The 16,991-nt window shown below is 45.3% G+C and overlaps 2 protein-coding genes and 2 non-coding genes across 6 annotated transcripts; 1 reads left to right on the top strand and 3 right to left on the bottom strand.

The window, feature by feature from the left end:
* Positions 1 to 4,198: 4,198 nt before the first annotated feature.
* Positions 4,199 to 4,271, bottom strand: TRNAA-AGC (transfer RNA alanine (anticodon AGC)). Its single transcript has one exon. It is a non-coding gene; the product is annotated as a tRNA-Ala (tRNA).
* A 1,998-nt stretch (positions 4,272 to 6,269) lies between these two features.
* TRNAA-AGC (transfer RNA alanine (anticodon AGC)) lies at positions 6,270 to 6,342 on the bottom strand. The gene has a single exon. It is a non-coding gene; the product is annotated as a tRNA-Ala (tRNA).
* Positions 6,343 to 7,020: 678 nt separating this feature from the next.
* LOC125535470 (putative beta-1,4-xylosyltransferase IRX9) lies at positions 7,021 to 10,631 on the top strand. Of its 3 annotated transcripts, XM_048698524.2 has the most exons (4): positions 7,021 to 7,906; positions 8,515 to 8,764; positions 9,098 to 9,178; positions 10,282 to 10,631. In XM_048698524.2, the coding sequence occupies exons 1-4, from the start codon at positions 7,239 to 7,241 to the stop codon at positions 10,405 to 10,407; spliced, it is 1,125 nt and encodes a 374-aa protein (XP_048554481.2). In that variant the 5' UTR covers positions 7,021 to 7,238; the 3' UTR covers positions 10,408 to 10,631. The 3 variants fall into 3 exon arrangements, with proteins under 3 accessions (XP_048554481.2, XP_087399157.1, XP_048554482.1); XM_087543031.1 differs by lacking the exon at positions 9,098 to 9,178; XM_048698525.2 differs by lacking the exon at positions 10,282 to 10,631 and having other exon boundaries at positions 9,098 to 9,414.
* A 1,710-nt stretch (positions 10,632 to 12,341) lies between these two features.
* LOC125540894 (putative beta-1,4-xylosyltransferase IRX9) lies at positions 12,342 to 14,482 on the bottom strand. Its single transcript, XM_048704425.2, has 3 exons — positions 13,670 to 14,482; positions 12,874 to 13,126; positions 12,342 to 12,762 (listed from the first exon to the last, which is right to left on the bottom strand). Exons 1-3 carry the CDS (start codon positions 14,341 to 14,343, stop codon positions 12,643 to 12,645), a joined length of 1,047 nt encoding a protein of 348 aa, XP_048560382.1. The 5' UTR covers positions 14,344 to 14,482; the 3' UTR covers positions 12,342 to 12,642.
* Positions 14,483 to 16,991: the final 2,509 nt, after the last annotated feature.

The raw sequence follows: 16,991 nt of genomic DNA on the forward strand, positions 1-16,991 counted from the left end.
ACACCTTTCCATTTATTCTTTTGCAAATCAAATCCAAGCGCCATCTTTCACCAAAGGGAAGGTTTTGCAAATCAATTCCATGCGAGAGAACCATATAACCCTTATCAACCAACAAAATAATTAGTGAATCAATCAAGCCTCGCTAAAATTAGTAGAACTCAAAAGTAAGATCAAAGTTATATAGAGAAACATCACAAATGAGGTTGTTAACTATCTGGACAAACAATGTCACCAAACATTAGAAGATAGGGGTTTACCATGTGAATTTTGTTGAGTTCTTCAACAACAAACTTTGTAGAGATCTTGAGTGTCTTTCGACAAAGAAACCTAAGCTTTGGCTTGATAAAAGAAAAGAAAAAAGACAATGCATATAACTTTTGTTGTAAAATCTAGTTTATGAGGGCAGCATATCATTAATACGATGAAATGAAGCAAATGCACAACAGCAGTTGTGATACACTTTTTACTCGGGTATGGTTGGGAACTTGTAATGGAACCTTTGACGACCCAACTGTGTCACCCAATATGAAAATAACTTCAATTTATTAATCAGTACTTTCTAGGATACATCACCTAAAATAGGATTCCTTGGTTGTCTAGAGCTAAACACATCTTGTTACTTACCATAGCAAACTGAAAAACCTAGCATCAACAGCGAGTACTGAGTGTTAACCCGTGTTTCTGTATTAACAAGATGAAACTTTTGGGTCACAACTCACAGTCCCTTAATTTGGAAAAATATGCTGCATATAGGATATTTCAACTTTTATATGAACCGTAGAGAAATAGTCATTACTCTATAGCTAGTAGCATTTTCTTCAGCTTTCACATCTGAGTTGAGCAATCAGATAAATCTATTTAGTTCCGGATGGTCATGGCTCATGATTCAACACCATTACAGGAATTACAGAAGGAGCAGGCTCAAGAGAAGGACGCCTGTAGTATTATTCCTAACAAATCCTCGATGCTACCGACACTCCTTATAACACAAGAGTACCTCTATGTAGCATGACTACTCAAAAGATCCAAAAACTGCGATCTTCTACAGAAGAAAATCATTTGATGCATTATTTTCTCCCATAGGGAAAACAGAGAAACATCACAGGCTCACAGCTGATGAACTTGAACAGCGTACCACTAAGCGACAGATCCATGGTTCACTGGAGCTGTGTAGCAGGTCCAGTGCACCTAACTAAGACTGCACAGAAGTAATCTACATAAAGGGAGCAAAACTGTATAAAAGTAACTTCATATGGTACAGAGACGAGGAAATATCGGGGAACAAAAGAAGCTGCAACACAGATTCTTGGGACAACCACCGAGTACTGAGCTACAGTTGACAGGGATAAGGGAAATCATTCAGCAACGGGAGAAACACGTCACAATTATCATAATTTTATTTTCTCTCATAACAGTCTCAGTCTCAGAAGCTTGGGTTGGAGATAGATCAATATATATTCTAGTCGTGTGTTCAGAAATACAGGTTAACTTGGAGGAAATAAGTAGTTACTGAGTCTGTGTTCCTGAACTTACAATAGTCTCCTGAAGCAAGCAACTTGTGCTGATTATTCAGATTCAGGCCTGACCACCGAGTAAAATTCTCATGTCAATTGCTATTCAAGCATAATTATTTAGATTAAGGCTAGATCACACGAAAGTAGTGTATTTGTTTATTTATGATAGATCCCACATGTGAGTAAAGTATATTTGTTTATATGTCTCTTGAAAGGTTGCTAGTTCCACATGTGGGGATGTGTGTATTTGTTTATTTGAAAAGGATGTTGAACCCATATGTGAACTCACCACCAACTCCAATCTTTATAAGTATGTTACTCCAAATAAATCATAAAAAATGTCAATTCATTGATACTAAAGCATGGAAGCTACAAAAAATATGTATACGTCCAGGATGTATAAGTAATTAAATATCCTTTCGAAAGAAAATACTACAGGACCATAAGGTTTCACATGTAAAAACACCTTTCCATTTATTCGTTTGCAAATCAAATCCAAGCGCCATCTTTCACCAAAGGAAGGTTTTACAAATCAATTCCATGCGAGAGCACCAACATGTATGGAACCATATAACTATTATCAACCTACAAAATAATTAGTGAATCAATCAAGCCTCACTAAAATTAGTAGAACTCAAAAATAAGATCAAAGTTATATAGAGAAACATCACAAATGAGGTTGTTAACTATCTGGACAAGCAATCTCGCCAAACATTAGAAGATAGGGGTTTACCATGTGAATTTTGTTGAGTTCTTCAACAACAAACTTTGTAGGGATCTTGAGTGTCTTTAGACAAAGAAGCCTAGGCTTTGGCTTGATAAAACAAAATAAAAAAGACAATGCATATAACTTTTGTTGGCAAAATCTAGTTTATGAGGGCAGCATATCATTAATACGATGAAATGAAGCAAATGCACAACAGCAGTTGTGATACACTTTTTACTCGGATATGGTTGGGAATTTGTAGTGGTACATTTGACGACCAAACTGTGTCACCCGATATGAAAATAACTTAAATGTATTGATCATTATTTTCTAGGATACATCACCTAAAATAGATTCCTTGGTTGCCTAGAGCTAAACACATCTTGTTACTTACCGTAGAAAACTGAAAAACCTAGCATCAACATCGAGTACCGAGTGTTAACCCGTGTTTTTGTATTAACAAGATGAAACTTGAGGTCACAACTCACAAGTCCCTTAATTCAAAAAAAAAATGCTGCCTGTAGATGTAGGATATTTCAAGTTTTATATGAACCGTAGAGAAATAGTAAATACACTATAGCCAGTAGCCTTTTCTTCAACTATCACAAGTGAGTTGAGCAATCAGATAAATCTATTTAGTTTTATTCCTAACAAATCCTCGATGCTACCGACACTCCTTACAACACAAGAGTACCTTTATGTAGCATAATTAACTACTCAAAAGATCCAAAAACTGCGATCTTCTACAGAAGAAAATCATTTGATGCATTATTTTGTCCCATAGGGAAAAACAGAGGAACATCACAGGCTCACAGCTGATGAACTTGAACAGCGTACTACTAAAAGACGGATCCATGGTTCACTGGAGCAGGTCCAGTGCACCTAACTAAGACTGCATAGAAGTAATCTACATGAAGGGAGCAATTCATATAGTACAAAGACAAGGAAATATCGGGGAACAAAAGAAGCTGCAACGCAGATTATTTGGACAACCACCGACTACTGAGCTACAGTTGACAGGGATAAGGGAAATCATTCAGCAATGGGAGAAGCACGTCACAATTATCATAATTTTATTTTGGATCATAACAATCTCAGTCTCAGAAGGCAGTGTGTTCAGAAATATAGGTTAATTTGGAAGAGATGAATAGTTATCGAGTCTGTTCAAGAACTGATAATAGTCTCCTGAAGTAAGCAACACGTGTTGGTTATTCAGATTCAGAACAGACCACCGAGTAGAATTCTCATGTCAATTGCTGTCCAAGCATAATTAATCACTACATCCATCTTATGTTGTGTAATTGTGTCATAAGATTTAATTGTTCAGATTCAGGCCAGACCACCGGGTAGTCTCCTGAAAAAAAAACCCCATTAACCGAGTTTTTCTTCCCAGAATACAACCAAGTCTAATAAAACGGAAATGGAGGCTCGAGACTGATAATATGGCCTCCACGAATGGTAGTATGGTACAGTACCTAGACGGTGTCGGTCCGAGAACCGCACCCGCCATGAGGGTGGCCGCCGGTTCTCCCCTCTGACCAGATGAAGCTTCATTTGTGCCACTCCGGCGTGCGCCGTGCGCGGGCGGCAGATTAAGACCAGTGAAGTAAATGTTGTCCATGGTTCAGGCTCAGAGGGTATCCTGTCCAGTCCACTGTACATCTCGTTTAGAACCAACAGGAAAGGAAGCATCTGATCTAGGATGTTGATTTTTGCGATAGCATCACGAAGTTTTTGCAGGGAGACAACTCAGTTTGGTGCTCTCTCTTGCCCCGACTGATAAAAAAAGGATGACAATGAGGGTGGTTGCTACTTGCTGCTTGATCTCGAAGTTAAGCCCTAGCAACTAAAAACAAAAGTTTAGCCTGGCAAGCAAAACAGAAACAAAAACATTAGTGGAGAATGATCTCGAAGTTAAGCCCTAGCAACTAAAAACAAAAGTTTAGCCTGGCAAGCAAAACAGAAACAAAAACATTAGTGGAGAAGTGGGGTATCGATCCCCATACCTCTCGCATGCTAAGCGAGCGCTCTACCATCTGAGCTACATCCCCAGGTGATGGTTCCTTCAAAACACAAATTTATATATTGAAAGAACAACACAACGTTCAGCCGGAATTAGTTGTCCCTGAAATTGATGTATCTAGACGTATTTAAGATCTATATACATCCGTTTGAGCGAACAATAATTCCAGACAGAGAAAGTATTTTGCAGGCCACAGGAAAAAAAGAGAACCATGTTCGGTTCATTCGAAAAGGGACGAAAGCCTAGCATCAATTCAAGATGCCAATGTCTTATCAACACTGACAAGTTAGCTTTCTCCAGGAATATACTCCCTCCATCCGGAAATACTTGTCAGAGAAATAAATGTATCCAGATGTATTTTAATTCTAGATACATCCATTTTCATCCATTTATGCGATAAGTAATTCCGGACGGAGGGAGTACTAGGCTAGCGAATAGCTTACTTTCACAATCGCTACACCCTTAAATACACTCCTTACAGCACAAGCGTACCTTTAACTGCTCAAAAGATCCTAAAACTATGATCTTGTACAAAAGAAAATCATTTGATGCATTGTTTTATCCCATTGGGAAAAAAGAGGAACATGACAGCTGATGAACTTCAACGGCGTACTACTAAACGTACGACGGATCCATGGTTCACTGGGGCAACTCCAGTGCACCAGACTAAGACTGTATAGAAGTATAATCTACATGATGGGAGCAAAACTGTATACAAGTAACTTCATATACAAAGACTAGAAAATATCAGGGAACAAAAGAAGCTGCAACACGGATTCTCTGGGACAACCAGCAAGTACTAGGCCACAGTGGACAGGGATAAGAGAAAACATTCGGCAACGGTCATAATTGTCTCAAAAAGTTGGTCTGGTGATAGATAAATAGTTATTGAGTCTGTGTTACTGAACTGACAGCAGTCTCCTGAAGCAAGCAACTTGTGCTGATTATTCAGATTCAGGCCATACCACCGAGTAGAGTCTTCATGTAGTCATGCTGGTTGCTTATTGCCTGCTTAAACTATGACACGAGGTAGCAGAAATCTGCTCAAGCATAATTAAACACGAGATCCTATTATTTTGTTTCTTGGACTCAACAAAATAGTTGGATTTATAGGGCCTTCTTCTATTAATCGAAGCGCACGAAGTTTTGCAGGGAGACAAGCCACTTTGGAGCTCTCTTTCGCCCTGATTGATTGATAAAAATGATGAGAAAGAGGGCAGTTTGCCACTTGCATCTATAAAAAAAATGTTCAGCGTAGCAGTCTCCTGAAGCAAGCAACTTGTGCTGATTATTCAGATTCAGGCCATACCACCGAGTAGAGTCTTCATGTAGTCATGCTGGTTGCTTATTGCCTGCTTAAACTATGACACGAGGTAGCAGAAATCTGCTCAAGCATAATTAAACACGAGATCCTATTATTTTGTTTCTTGGACTCAACAAAATAGTTGGATTTATAGGGCCTTCTTCTATTAATCGAAGCGCACGAAGTTTTGCAGGGAGACAAGCCACTTTGGAGCTCTCTTTCGCCCTGATTGATTGATAAAAATGATGAGAAAGAGGGCAGTTTGCCACTTGCATCTATAAAAAAAATGTTCAGCGTAGCAAAACAGAAAAAGATGATTTGGAGAAGTGGGGTATCGATCCCCATACCTCTCAGCGTAGCAGTCTCCTGAAGCAAGCAACTTGTGCTGATTATTCAGATTCAGGCCATACCACCGAGTAGAGTCTTCATGTAGTCATGCTGGTTGCTTATTGCCTGCTTAAACTATGACACGAGGTAGCAGAAATCTGCTCAAGCATAATTAAACACGAGATCCTATTATTTTGTTTCTTGGACTCAACAAAATAGTTGGATTTATAGGGCCTTCTTCTATTAATCGAAGCGCACGAAGTTTTGCAGGGAGACAAGCCACTTTGGAGCTCTCTTTCGCCCTGATTGATTGATAAAAATGATGAGAAAGAGGGCAGTTTGCCACTTGCATCTATAAAAAAAATGTTCAGCGTAGCAAAACAGAAAAAGATGATTTGGAGAAGTGGGGTATCGATCCCCATACCTCTCGCATGCTAAGCGAGCGCTCTACCATCTGAGCTACATCCCCAAGTGGTGCTAACAATGATGCACGAATTTACATATAGAATAGAAAATACAAAATTCAGGCTATTTCTGCAGGACACAGAAAGGAAAATTTCTTCTTGTGCTTCCCGTCAGCCCTCATTCCCTTGGATACACTGTATTGTTGCTGCTGATATGTCGAGTCGAGTTTCTGAAACTGAATCCTGTTTGGTTCATTCGATAGGGAACGGAAGCAAGCCATGCACGTGTGATGCCAATCTCTCCTCTTGGCGTCAGGTGAAGATGCCAATGTCTATCTGTCTGCATGAAATAAATTGCTGAGTGAATAGCTTCCTTTCTGTAACAGGAGTACGTACTCCAGAAGAAGAACCGACGACAAAGCGGGGTCGACAGCGTGCATTGATTGCAGACACAGTGTCGCTACCGGTACCACGTCCGTACTCGATCGGTACTGCTGTCTGATGGCCAAGTACCCCGACGACTGACAAGGAGGTCGACGGACAAAACTGAGTGCACGGCGGGAGACGGTGACTAGAATGGCGTATACCTCGCATCACCATCTACTGTATATTTGAATTTGATTAGTTGTGATTAAACATACATTCATCCCAGATAAAACAGACAGATGAACTCGTTTTCTGCTATGAAACGCGCAGCATCGCCAGCGGACAGCAGAGTAAAAAATGGGATGTGCAGCGCCCGCTCGGAGGTCTGAACCCGGCGTGCCGGCCACGTGTACATGTCAGTCGAGATTTGGCCGATGCATCCAGCCATCCACGATCCCAGACCAAAGTCCAACTTGGATGGAATCATTTCCCAGTTCCCACCCAGATATCAAGCGGCACCCGATCACACTCGCACACACTGACACTCGCTCACCAAACACTCATCACTAGCTAAGCCCGCCGCTGCGTGCCGCTCATGGCGTCGCCGAAGAAGGCGCGGAAGCCGCGGGCGAGGCGGCCGCTGCTGCTGCGGCGGGCCATGCTGCACGCCTCCATCTGCTTCCTCATCGGCCTCCTCGCCGGCCTCGCCCCGGCCGCCCGCTGGACCGCCTCCGCCTCCGCCCACGTCTCCCGCGCGCTCCACGCCGTCGACGGCGCCTTCGACCGCACCGTGCTGCTGCTCTGGGAGCAGCAGCGGCAGCTGCGCGACGGGCGCGTCCACGTCGCCGTCCTCCCCGCGCCGGCGCCGGGGCCGCCGGCGCTGGAGCCGCTGCGGCAGCCCCAGCTGCTGCTGGTGGTGACCGCCACCGAGCGGTCCGACCCGGAGCGGCGGGCCGCGGGGCTCACGCGCGCCGCGCACGCGCTCAGGCTCGTGCCCCCGCCCGTGCTGTGGCTGGTGGTGGAGCCGGCGGCGGAGGCCCTGCCCACGGCGCGGCTGCTGCGCGGCGCCGGGGTGGCGTACCGGCACCTGACCTACCCGGAGAACTTCACGGCCGACGGCGTCGGCATGGAGAAGGAGCGGCACCACCAGCGGAACCTGGCGCTGGAGCACGTGGAGGAGCACCGGCTCGCCGGGGTCGTGCTCTTCGCCGGCCTCGGCGACGTCTACGACCTCCGCTTCTTCGACCAGCTCAGGCAGATCAGGTGAGTGCGCGCGCGCGTTCTGCCTCCAAAACTTTTAGCTAGCCATCGGATCATGCATCATGCACGCACTTTTCATCAGCGTGCATGATCTTAGCACCACCCGCCATTACAAACAGCATTTCAGCATAGTGAGTTAGCAGCTAGATGCATGATCTTGATTCTTGAAAGTGTTCGTTATAGTGAGTGTTTGGCCGGTGTCGGTGGAGTTTGAGGGTGCATTAGTGGATGGTTGACAAGCAGTAAATATGCACTAGACCGGAAGTAGGCCATGGTGACCATGGCGACCGATGAGTAATACACGACGCAGCTTTGAATCGACCAGGAATAGCTAGATGGCACGACGGATGTCACACTGAGCACTAGTGCACCACGTTGTCGCGCGACTGCGTCCATGCATGTGCGGACCATGCTCGGCTCTCGATGCTCTGCCTCCTCCTCTGCTTCAGCGCCCGCCCAAGTGTCGGCAGCGCCGTCCAGTCCGAGAAACATGGATGGACGAATGATTGGCCACCTTTAATCAATCTGAACCATTTCTGTGCACTCATTCATTAGCCGTCGCTTTTTGGTACGTGCCACTGACACGTGCACTGTGCATGTCTACGGTGCAGGACGTTCGGCGCGTGGCCGGTGGCGACGGTGTCGGAGCGCGAGCGGAGGGCGACGGTGGACGGCCCGGTGTGCGGCGGCTCGCCGTGGGCGGTCACCGGCTGGTTCTCCACGGCCGACGGAACGCCGGCGGTGAGGGCGAGGCCGCCGGCCGGCACGGTGGACGTGGCGCGCTTCGCGTTCGGCAGCGCCCTGCTCTGGCACCCCAGCCGCTGGGACAGCTTCCCCGTCTCCGAGCCCGACGCCTCACAGGTACAGTACTCATTACTCAATTAACTAGCTTCCACATTTTAGTCCGCCGTTCCGCACACGACGACGGCGGCCTTGTCGTCAAAGCGGCCGCGAAAGCGTGCGGCTTTTCGTCCGTGAAATTTGCCCCGTCAATTTTGTTGCTGTGCGCCGGCAGGACGAACGGCCGGGACAGGACATAAACTAAGGCCGTGATTCATGCGCGGCGTGCACCGCCACACTAGCTTCCATTTGTCTCGATCTTCACTTCATTAGAGCGCGAAATATTGATTAGTCAGCAGTATCATGGGATCCATGGCCCTGTCTTGGCTAACCCTATATATGTTTTGTTATCAGGATTCCGTGAAGTTTGTGCAGCGGTTGGCCGCGGAGGATTACAACAAGTCGAGGGGGATGCCCAACCGGGATTGCTCGGAGGTTATGGTGTGGCGTGGGGATCAGTTCCTAGCAACCTAGTTTGAGTTACTAACCGGTTGAGTGACTTGTGGTATCACGGACCAACAAATTTGGAAATACAACAAATTTAAACGGTCTCGGATAGGAAAGTACACATACTTTGCGTTTTTCTTTTTGCAGGAGAAATACTTGTATTACTCAACCACCAAGTCATTACAGTCATCACACACTATCTTCAAAACTTCAGTGGACCTGAACCAAGCAAAGTCATTGTCCTGCGATGAACTCTACCAGAACTATCTAAATTATCTCTAGCGTTATTATGGGAACAAAAAAATGTGAGTAATGGAAGTATGTCTAAGACCCATGAGATATCTGATCTCATTCACCGGCAAAGCATAGACCGAACGATCGGCTTCTCCACTGGAAATTATGGTCATTGCCGTAAGCGAGTCCATCTCAATGGCTATAGGTAGCTCGGAACGCTAAATAGCCAAAAAAACAGACCCTCCATACATGTACATAACTCCGCTTCCGGTGCATCTCTACAAGAAAACAAAGTTCTACATGCTGAAAAAATATTACGGTTCCGACATTGTTATGAAGTATCATGCCCGCACCGGCATCTTCACTCGAAATATAAGAGTCGTCGGTATTCAGTTTGACCCATCCCTCGATTGATGGATTCCATCCTAGGGCCTGAGCTAGTGCACTTGCGGGCACACTAGGACGATCATACGATATGACATCTTTCCCTTTTACCAGATCAACATGAGTGTTCATTTTGATGCCAATCAAGGAATTCAAGTAATTATGCAAAAATCTGACAGCAACATCCATGGGCGGGGTAGGTTTATGGTGTACTAATCCATTTCGAACATGCCAACTCCTCCAAAGGCTTATGAGCAACATGGAGTGTTATATATCTCTAAGTGGAGCTAGGGCTTGCAATAGCCACCATTTTCCATTATTAATCACCGACTCAATACTTGGCAACTTCCATAATTTGGCCATCGATAAGTACAGATCTTAAACAAAATACTGCGCAAAAATGGATGTAAATTCTCCATACTGGGCATCTACTTTGTCTCTAGACTAATCTTATGCTTCCTCCACATATACAGGGAGTCCGAAGCCAGACGCCATGCAAGATTTTTTATATGGAAGGTGCCTCACTCTACCAAATGTATTACCAACATGTCCGCCTTTCTGATGCTGTTGAGCTAGAGGAAGCCGCATTGGATCTGTAAACCTCTTACGGATATATTGTCAACATGTGAGCGTTCAGAGGAAAAGTCGAGAGAATATAAGTATATGTTATTTAAGAAAAACAAAAACATATGTTTTTCTCTGCGTCCTGTGGAAAAGTTTGTTGAAAAGGCATGCATATGTGGAAGAGTTTGTTAAGGAGCCATGCATATATAGAACAATCGTGGAGGACTCTCTTAGCAATGTTATCCGACTGTTATAGATATCTATTTGGGAGATTGGATAGGTAAATTTATTGTGTTTTGTCGTACTAACATGTCTCTTTCAATTTGTGAGAATAATACAAGCTATGCATAATTGTTTCTATCAATTTGATTATATAAAAATAATTAATTAATATCTATTTATATTAAACATTTTTACTTAGTTATATATCATAAAATATTACATACTTTGTTTTTAAATACATTTTATACAAATTTTTTTCTATTTTTTGGCAACATTAGTCACATAAATTTGTTGGCAATATTAGAACTATAAGTCTAGTGCCATACACCACAAACTCTATCATTATGATTATATAAATGCTTTACTTGCCAGTAGAACTCTATAATATTTAAAATTATGTTTCCTTTTCAATTTTTGGTCATGAGATTTTGTTGAACTTAGTTTCGTTTTAAACTAAAGAAGGCCCAAAATAGATGGAAACATCACATCCATATGCAAAATAATTGTTCACTTATGTGTATTACAATGGGTTTATACCTATTTTAATATATGTAAAAGACTAATTGGGTGGTGTGGTCGTGGTGGTCGTGGTGGTGGTGGTGGTGGGGGGGGGGGGGGGGGTTCTACAAGGCAGAAGCCTAGCAAATATCACAAGGAAAGTTCCCATAATAATATTGCATAGCTTAGTTTAACTATGAGGATATTCTAGAATTTATGAGATGTTGGTTTTCGTGGAATTCCCTCATCTCACTTGTTAACATTGCACATTCATGGACAAAAGAAATCCCTTTTTGCCTGGTTAAATTTAAATACGATCAATGTTGCGACTTTGTGCAAACAAATAGTGAAAGTCATTTATTTCGGCTTATAGCCACTCAACCAACTATGGTGTTACGTTAAATCCTGAACTAAATCCAGGATTGAATGACTATTCTTTGGGTAAGCAGCATGCCCGTCGACAGCGAGACGCCTATGGTGACTTCGTCAAACTTAAGACTTGGCGGTTTGGTCTCTTAGAGGTGCTCATAGAGGTAAAGTGTGCGTGCGTATGTTTATGGGAATGAGTGGATGTGTATGTTTATGAGCATAAGCATCTGCATGCACTGTGTTTGCGGGAAAAACAATGTGCAAATTCTCGATAAAAAACACATAGTGCTATGTTTTTTTTTTGCAGAGAAACATGGTGCTATGTTGTTTGAATGACACCGAGATATTTGTGTTAATTTGAGACATATGGCTTATCCCCCTAGAGAACGTATCTGATGCACCGGAGCTTCTTGTGCTACCAGTGCACTGGACTACCTTGGCACATTTCCAAATGTTTGAAAAATCTGGAAAAAAATAGCGCATTCACATAACATTAAAGTATGTTGTCACAAAAATTCAAATCAAAATTCGAAATAGATACAAAAATGACAAATTCGGCACTGAATAGTATATAGGACAAGTTGGGCTTTAGATTTGGCCCATTATCATATTAATGTCACACTTGTCATTTTTGTTTCTCGAGCATTGTTTGGAGTTTAAATTTGAATTTTTGTGACAACATAGGTTCATGTCTTTTCGATGCACTATTTTTTTTCTTAGATTTTTTGAATGTGTAACCGGCGTCCGGTGCACCGGTAGGAGAAGAAGCTCCAGTGCACCAGATACGTCTTCTAGCCCCCTATCGACGTGAGACAATTTGGCCTATAGTATGACTGAGCATATATACTCTGGAAGAGGTATAGTGCGCTTTGTGGCTGGGTGAACTCAACAAGGCAACAATCATTTTTATGTATGTATATTAGTGGCAAAAGACAAAATTGCATGCATGATCATTGTGCACGGAAAGCTACTTGATTACCTATTACAGTATCATTTTTTTTGCGAGGGCTATTACATTATTATTTTGCCCCCGTATTTGGAGCTGCTAGTAATGGGTAGCTAACAAAACCTGCTTAGCCGTGTTGCGATCAACGTGCATAGACATGTACTCCCTCCGTTCCAACGGAGGGAGTATGTGGGTAGGTATATGTATATTATGATTATCATTTATCCAGAGCAATCTAGGTAGCGACGAGCTGATCTCCACGCCACACCATGATCTCCGAGCAGTCGGGATCGGGCATTCCTCTCGACTCGTTGTACTCCTCTGCGGCCAATCGTTGCACAAACTTTACCGAATCCTGGAAGAAAAACAACACATGACGACCATGATTCCAGTTACTCTGGTAATAAATCAAGATGAATGGAACATTGTTCCAGTGTTTTATAATCCAATTACGGAGTTACAGTACCTGTGAGGCGTCGGGCTCGGAGACGGGGAAGCGGTCCCACCGGTGCGGGTTCCAGAGCAGGGCGCTGCCGAACGCGAAGCGCGCCACGTCCACGGTGCCCGCCGGCGGCCTCGCCGCCCTCACCGTCGGCGTCGCGTCGGCCGTGGAGAACCAGCCGGTGACCGCCGACGGCGAGCCTCCGCACACCGGCCCTTCCACCGTCGCCTTCCGCTCGCGCTCCGACACCGTCGCGACCGGCCACGCACCGAACGTCCTGCACCATACATGCACACAGTGTGCTGCTCCATTCATGCACAGTAACGGCAGCGGCGGCTAATGAATGGATTCAAATTAATGTCTCGTTAGCGCCAATCATTCGCTCGCTCGTCCACGTTTCTACCGACACTCGGGCGCGCACCGAGGCAAGCGGAGGATGGTGCGCACATGGACATGCACGTCCACGACAACATGGTGGTACACTGCTGGTGCTGCTGAGTGACATCCATCATGCCATCTAGCTATCCCTGCTCGATTCCTAGCTAGTGGAGTACTATTAGCTGGTGCATCATATTATCACCGATCACTATGGGCCTAGCTAGAGTGGCCAGTCCCATGCCATGCTGCATGCACATTATTTGCTACGGCTCGTCTACTGTCGACTCCACCGACAACGCTGGGTGCAACTCTGAATTACTACCCGCAGTGCAACTTAATCACCAGTTTACTACACTACAATTACCAGTTCACTAAAGGATCGATCGACGAATGAAATGAACAGGTTAACCAGAATTGTAGGCAGGAGAATGCATGCACTCACCTGATCTGCCTGAGCTGGTCGAAGAAGCGGAGGTCGTAGACGTCGCCGAGGCCGGCGAACAGCACGACCCCGGCCAGGCGGTGCTCCTCCACGTGCCCCAGCGCCACGTTCCGCTGGTGGTGCCGCTCCTTCTCCGTGCCGACGCCGTCGGCCGTGAAGTTCTCGGGGTAGGTCAGGTGCCGGTACGACACCCCGGCGCCGCGCAGCAGCCGCGCCGTGTCCGGGGCCTCCGTCGCCCGCTCCACCACCAGCCACAGCACCGGCGGGGGCACGAGCCTGAGTGCGTGCGCCGCGCGGGTGAGCCCTGCTGCGCGCCTCTCCGGGTCCGACCGCTCCGTGGCCGTCACGACCAGCAGCAGCTGCGGCTGGCGCAGCGGCTCCGGCTCTGGCCGCGGCGAGGGGAGGGCGGTGACGGCGACGTCGACGGGTCCGTGCTGCAGCTGCCGCTGCTGTTGCTGGAGCAGGAGCACGGTGTGGTTGAAGGCGCCGTCGACGGCGTGGAGCGCGCGGAAGACGTGGGCGGTGGCCGCGGTTGATGCTACGTGGGTCCAGCGGAAGGCCGGGGCGAGGCCGGCAAGGAGGCCGAGGAGGAAGCAGAGGGAGGAATGCAGCATGGCTCGCCGGAGCAGCAGGGGCCGCCTCGCCCGCGGCTTTGCTTTCTTCGGCGACGCCATGACAAAGCAGGCAGCAGCAGCAGCTTAGCTAGTGTGTATGTGTGTTTGGTGGTGTCAGCAGCAGAGCGGCTAGGTAGGTGATCGAGTGAGTGAGTGTGTGATCGGGTCTTGCTTAATTTCTGCGATGGAAATGATTCTGTACGCCTCACTTGGAAAGTTGGAATTGATGGATGTAGGTGCTGGCACATGTGGCCGGTCTAGAGGAGAGTATTGCATTTCTTTTTCTTTCTTCTTGTGTCGACTGGCGAGTCTAGTCATGGTCTCTCCGGCGGTGTAATTAAGAGAATGCCTCGTTTATATTTAGCTCAAGTTTGCCGTTTGATGGCAACACCATGTATCTTTTGGCCTTGTGGCTTTATTAATATAAAGCGGGATAAAAGCCTATTTCGAAAGAATGAGTCGCTTACTTTAGCTCAGCTTGGGGCCTTACGGCGATCTACATGCACAAGTATATTTATGATTTACTAGGACTCTCACAATTTCCTCTGGCTGTTTGAATTCCATGTTCAAAATTTAGGAGAAACCTTACTCAGAAACCAGTACTGGAGAAAATCTTGCCTCGTTGATATATGGTGTTACTGCCTGCCTTAAGCCGATCCCGGCCTTGGTTCTTCACATCCAAAATGGGTCCGTCACCGGTGGGGATGATGCAAGTCAATTTGGAGGCAGTATTTGCTAGTTCTTCTCGGAGGATGGGGTTTGGAGTGGTTATCCGAGACTCCCTTGGTTATTGTCTTGCTAGTTGTAGTGGACACATTGAGGGGTTGGCCACCCTTGAAATGTTTGAGGCATTGGCCATGCGCGAGGCGATCTTGTTTGTGGGGACTAAAGGTTCTAGGAACATTATCCTGACCTTTGATTGTCTCACTCTTATCTCTAGGCTAAATTTGGCGTCGAGGGACAAATCTACTCTCCCGGTCCCGGCTATGGCGAAGGACATCAAGAGATCAGGGGCCGACCTTTCGCCAGTCTCCTTTGTTCATGTTAGTCGTGTTTTGAATGTGACGGCAGATAGTCTTGCTAGGGCGAGTGAACTTTGTGTTTTTTTTTTGATCTTTCATGATGTCAGCCCAGAGTGTATCTGGGAATCTCTCGATAAAGACACATTATGACGAATGAAGAGCTGACCTTGAAAAAAAAATACAATGAGCCAAATGATTTGAAACTTTTTCTAGGATATTCAGTTGTGTATTTCTGATTTACTAGATTTTTTCAATTTATTGTGAAATATTTGAATTGTGAATATTTTCAATCATTTTCAGCATGGGTGCAACACAATGTATGCGTGTGTGGCAGGGAGGGGGGGGGGGGGGGGGCGGGGTGATGGGCAAGACGTATAATGGGCTGGGGTCTCAGGGGCGGGAACTGACAACGGCGAGTTGCGGTGGGTCGGCGGTACTTGCTGACCTCTAGGGCCTCAGGTCGTGCTAATCGCTCATAATCACTGAACCCGTGGCCATCTGATAACTACTTTAGTATTCCAAACGCTTATATACTATCAGTTTGTCTAATTCACATCTAAATATTTTTTAAAGATGTTACATATAAGCTCCCACAAATATATATAATGCATCAACAAGAAATAAAAAAAATTAGGACAAAAAAAAAACCACAAACATAATGGACATCAGTTTAGATGTGACATAATTATGTCACATCTAGATGTGTCTTAGACAGACCCATATACTATTAGTTTACGGAGGGAGTACTATACTATCATGTCATCCCATGGTTATAGGGAAAGTATCTCCCATAATCGCTGAACCCGTGGCCCGCCCGAAAAAAAAGTTTGCTGAACCCGTGAAACAATGTGTTTGTCTTTACCCTTTCAAGTGTCCACTCGGGTGCAGGATTCGGAAGTACTTGGACACTCGAGTCGGTGATATGATCCGGCTGTCCGTAAGGTACTCTCCGCCGATTAGGTACATACATGGAGTGACATATGGAGATAGCGAACTGACTTAGGGATAACGTGTATAGGGACTAACGAGTTTGGTCCGATGTGTGGCGTGACCGATTAGTTGACATGTCAGAGTGACGTGGCAACACAACTCAGAAAAGCTGGATTAAAATGGATGGAACCAGATTAGGAGAGACGTTTTCACGGCTCAAGAAGTCTAAGAAAGTTGGGAGTTTGGGATTGAAACTTCAACTCTAGGACGAGTGTAGAGGGATAATGTGGTGCATGGCGTTTCTCCTATTTCCTCCGGCCCCTGTACTTTCTGTTACGACTGGATACAATACACCTGTGCATGTAGTTTGCTATGAAATTAAGCTCCTCACATGACCTACACACATGGCTCTAGGTTGCCTACACGCTGCACGAACAGGGAAAGCAATTAAGCAGAAGTCATAGACTCATAGTAGTAGACGTAGAAAGATCAGAGAGGAACGCTTGCTTACTTTACAAGGTTGGTTGATGATCACGTGGTTACCTCATCACAAAGGAACCATCCAGTGCCATTCAAAGCAAATCACACACAATGTTTGTGCCGATCCAGAAACATATCTTCATCACACACTCCGTGTGAAGGAAAATTGACACTATAAATTCATATAGTTGTGTCAAAATTTAAGTTCTCATTAGATTAAATCACTAACAGATTCGAACCAACATTTTTTTTATGAACAAAGTTGGAACCAAACAT

This window comes from Triticum urartu, chromosome 2A (genome assembly GCF_056163025.1).
Source record: "Triticum urartu cultivar PI428250 chromosome 2A, HENAU_Tu73, whole genome shotgun sequence".
Classification (NCBI taxonomy): domain Eukaryota; kingdom Viridiplantae; phylum Streptophyta; class Magnoliopsida; order Poales; family Poaceae; genus Triticum; species Triticum urartu.

Excerpts from the sequence above, each read along its gene's own strand:
- LOC125535470 (XM_048698524.2), top strand. The coding sequence starts at position 7,239 with ATGGCGTCGCCGAAGAAGGCGCGGAAGCCGCGGGCGAGGCGGCCGCTG. Across the intron at positions 7,907-8,514 it reads GACCAGCTCAGGCAGATCAG|GACGTTCGGCGCGTGGCCGG; the intron begins GTGAGTGCGCGC and ends TCTACGGTGCAG. Across the intron at positions 9,179-10,281 it reads CCAACCGGGATTGCTCGGAG|GGAGTCCGAAGCCAGACGCC; the intron begins GTTATGGTGTGG and ends CCACATATACAG.
- LOC125540894 (XM_048704425.2), bottom strand. The coding sequence starts at position 14,343 with ATGGCGTCGCCGAAGAAAGCAAAGCCGCGGGCGAGGCGGCCCCTGCTG. Across the intron at positions 13,127-13,669 it reads GACCAGCTCAGGCAGATCAG|GACGTTCGGTGCGTGGCCGG; the intron begins GTGAGTGCATGC and ends TGTATGGTGCAG. Across the intron at positions 12,763-12,873 it reads CCGAGCCCGACGCCTCACAG|GATTCGGTAAAGTTTGTGCA; the intron begins GTACTGTAACTC and ends TTTTTCTTCCAG.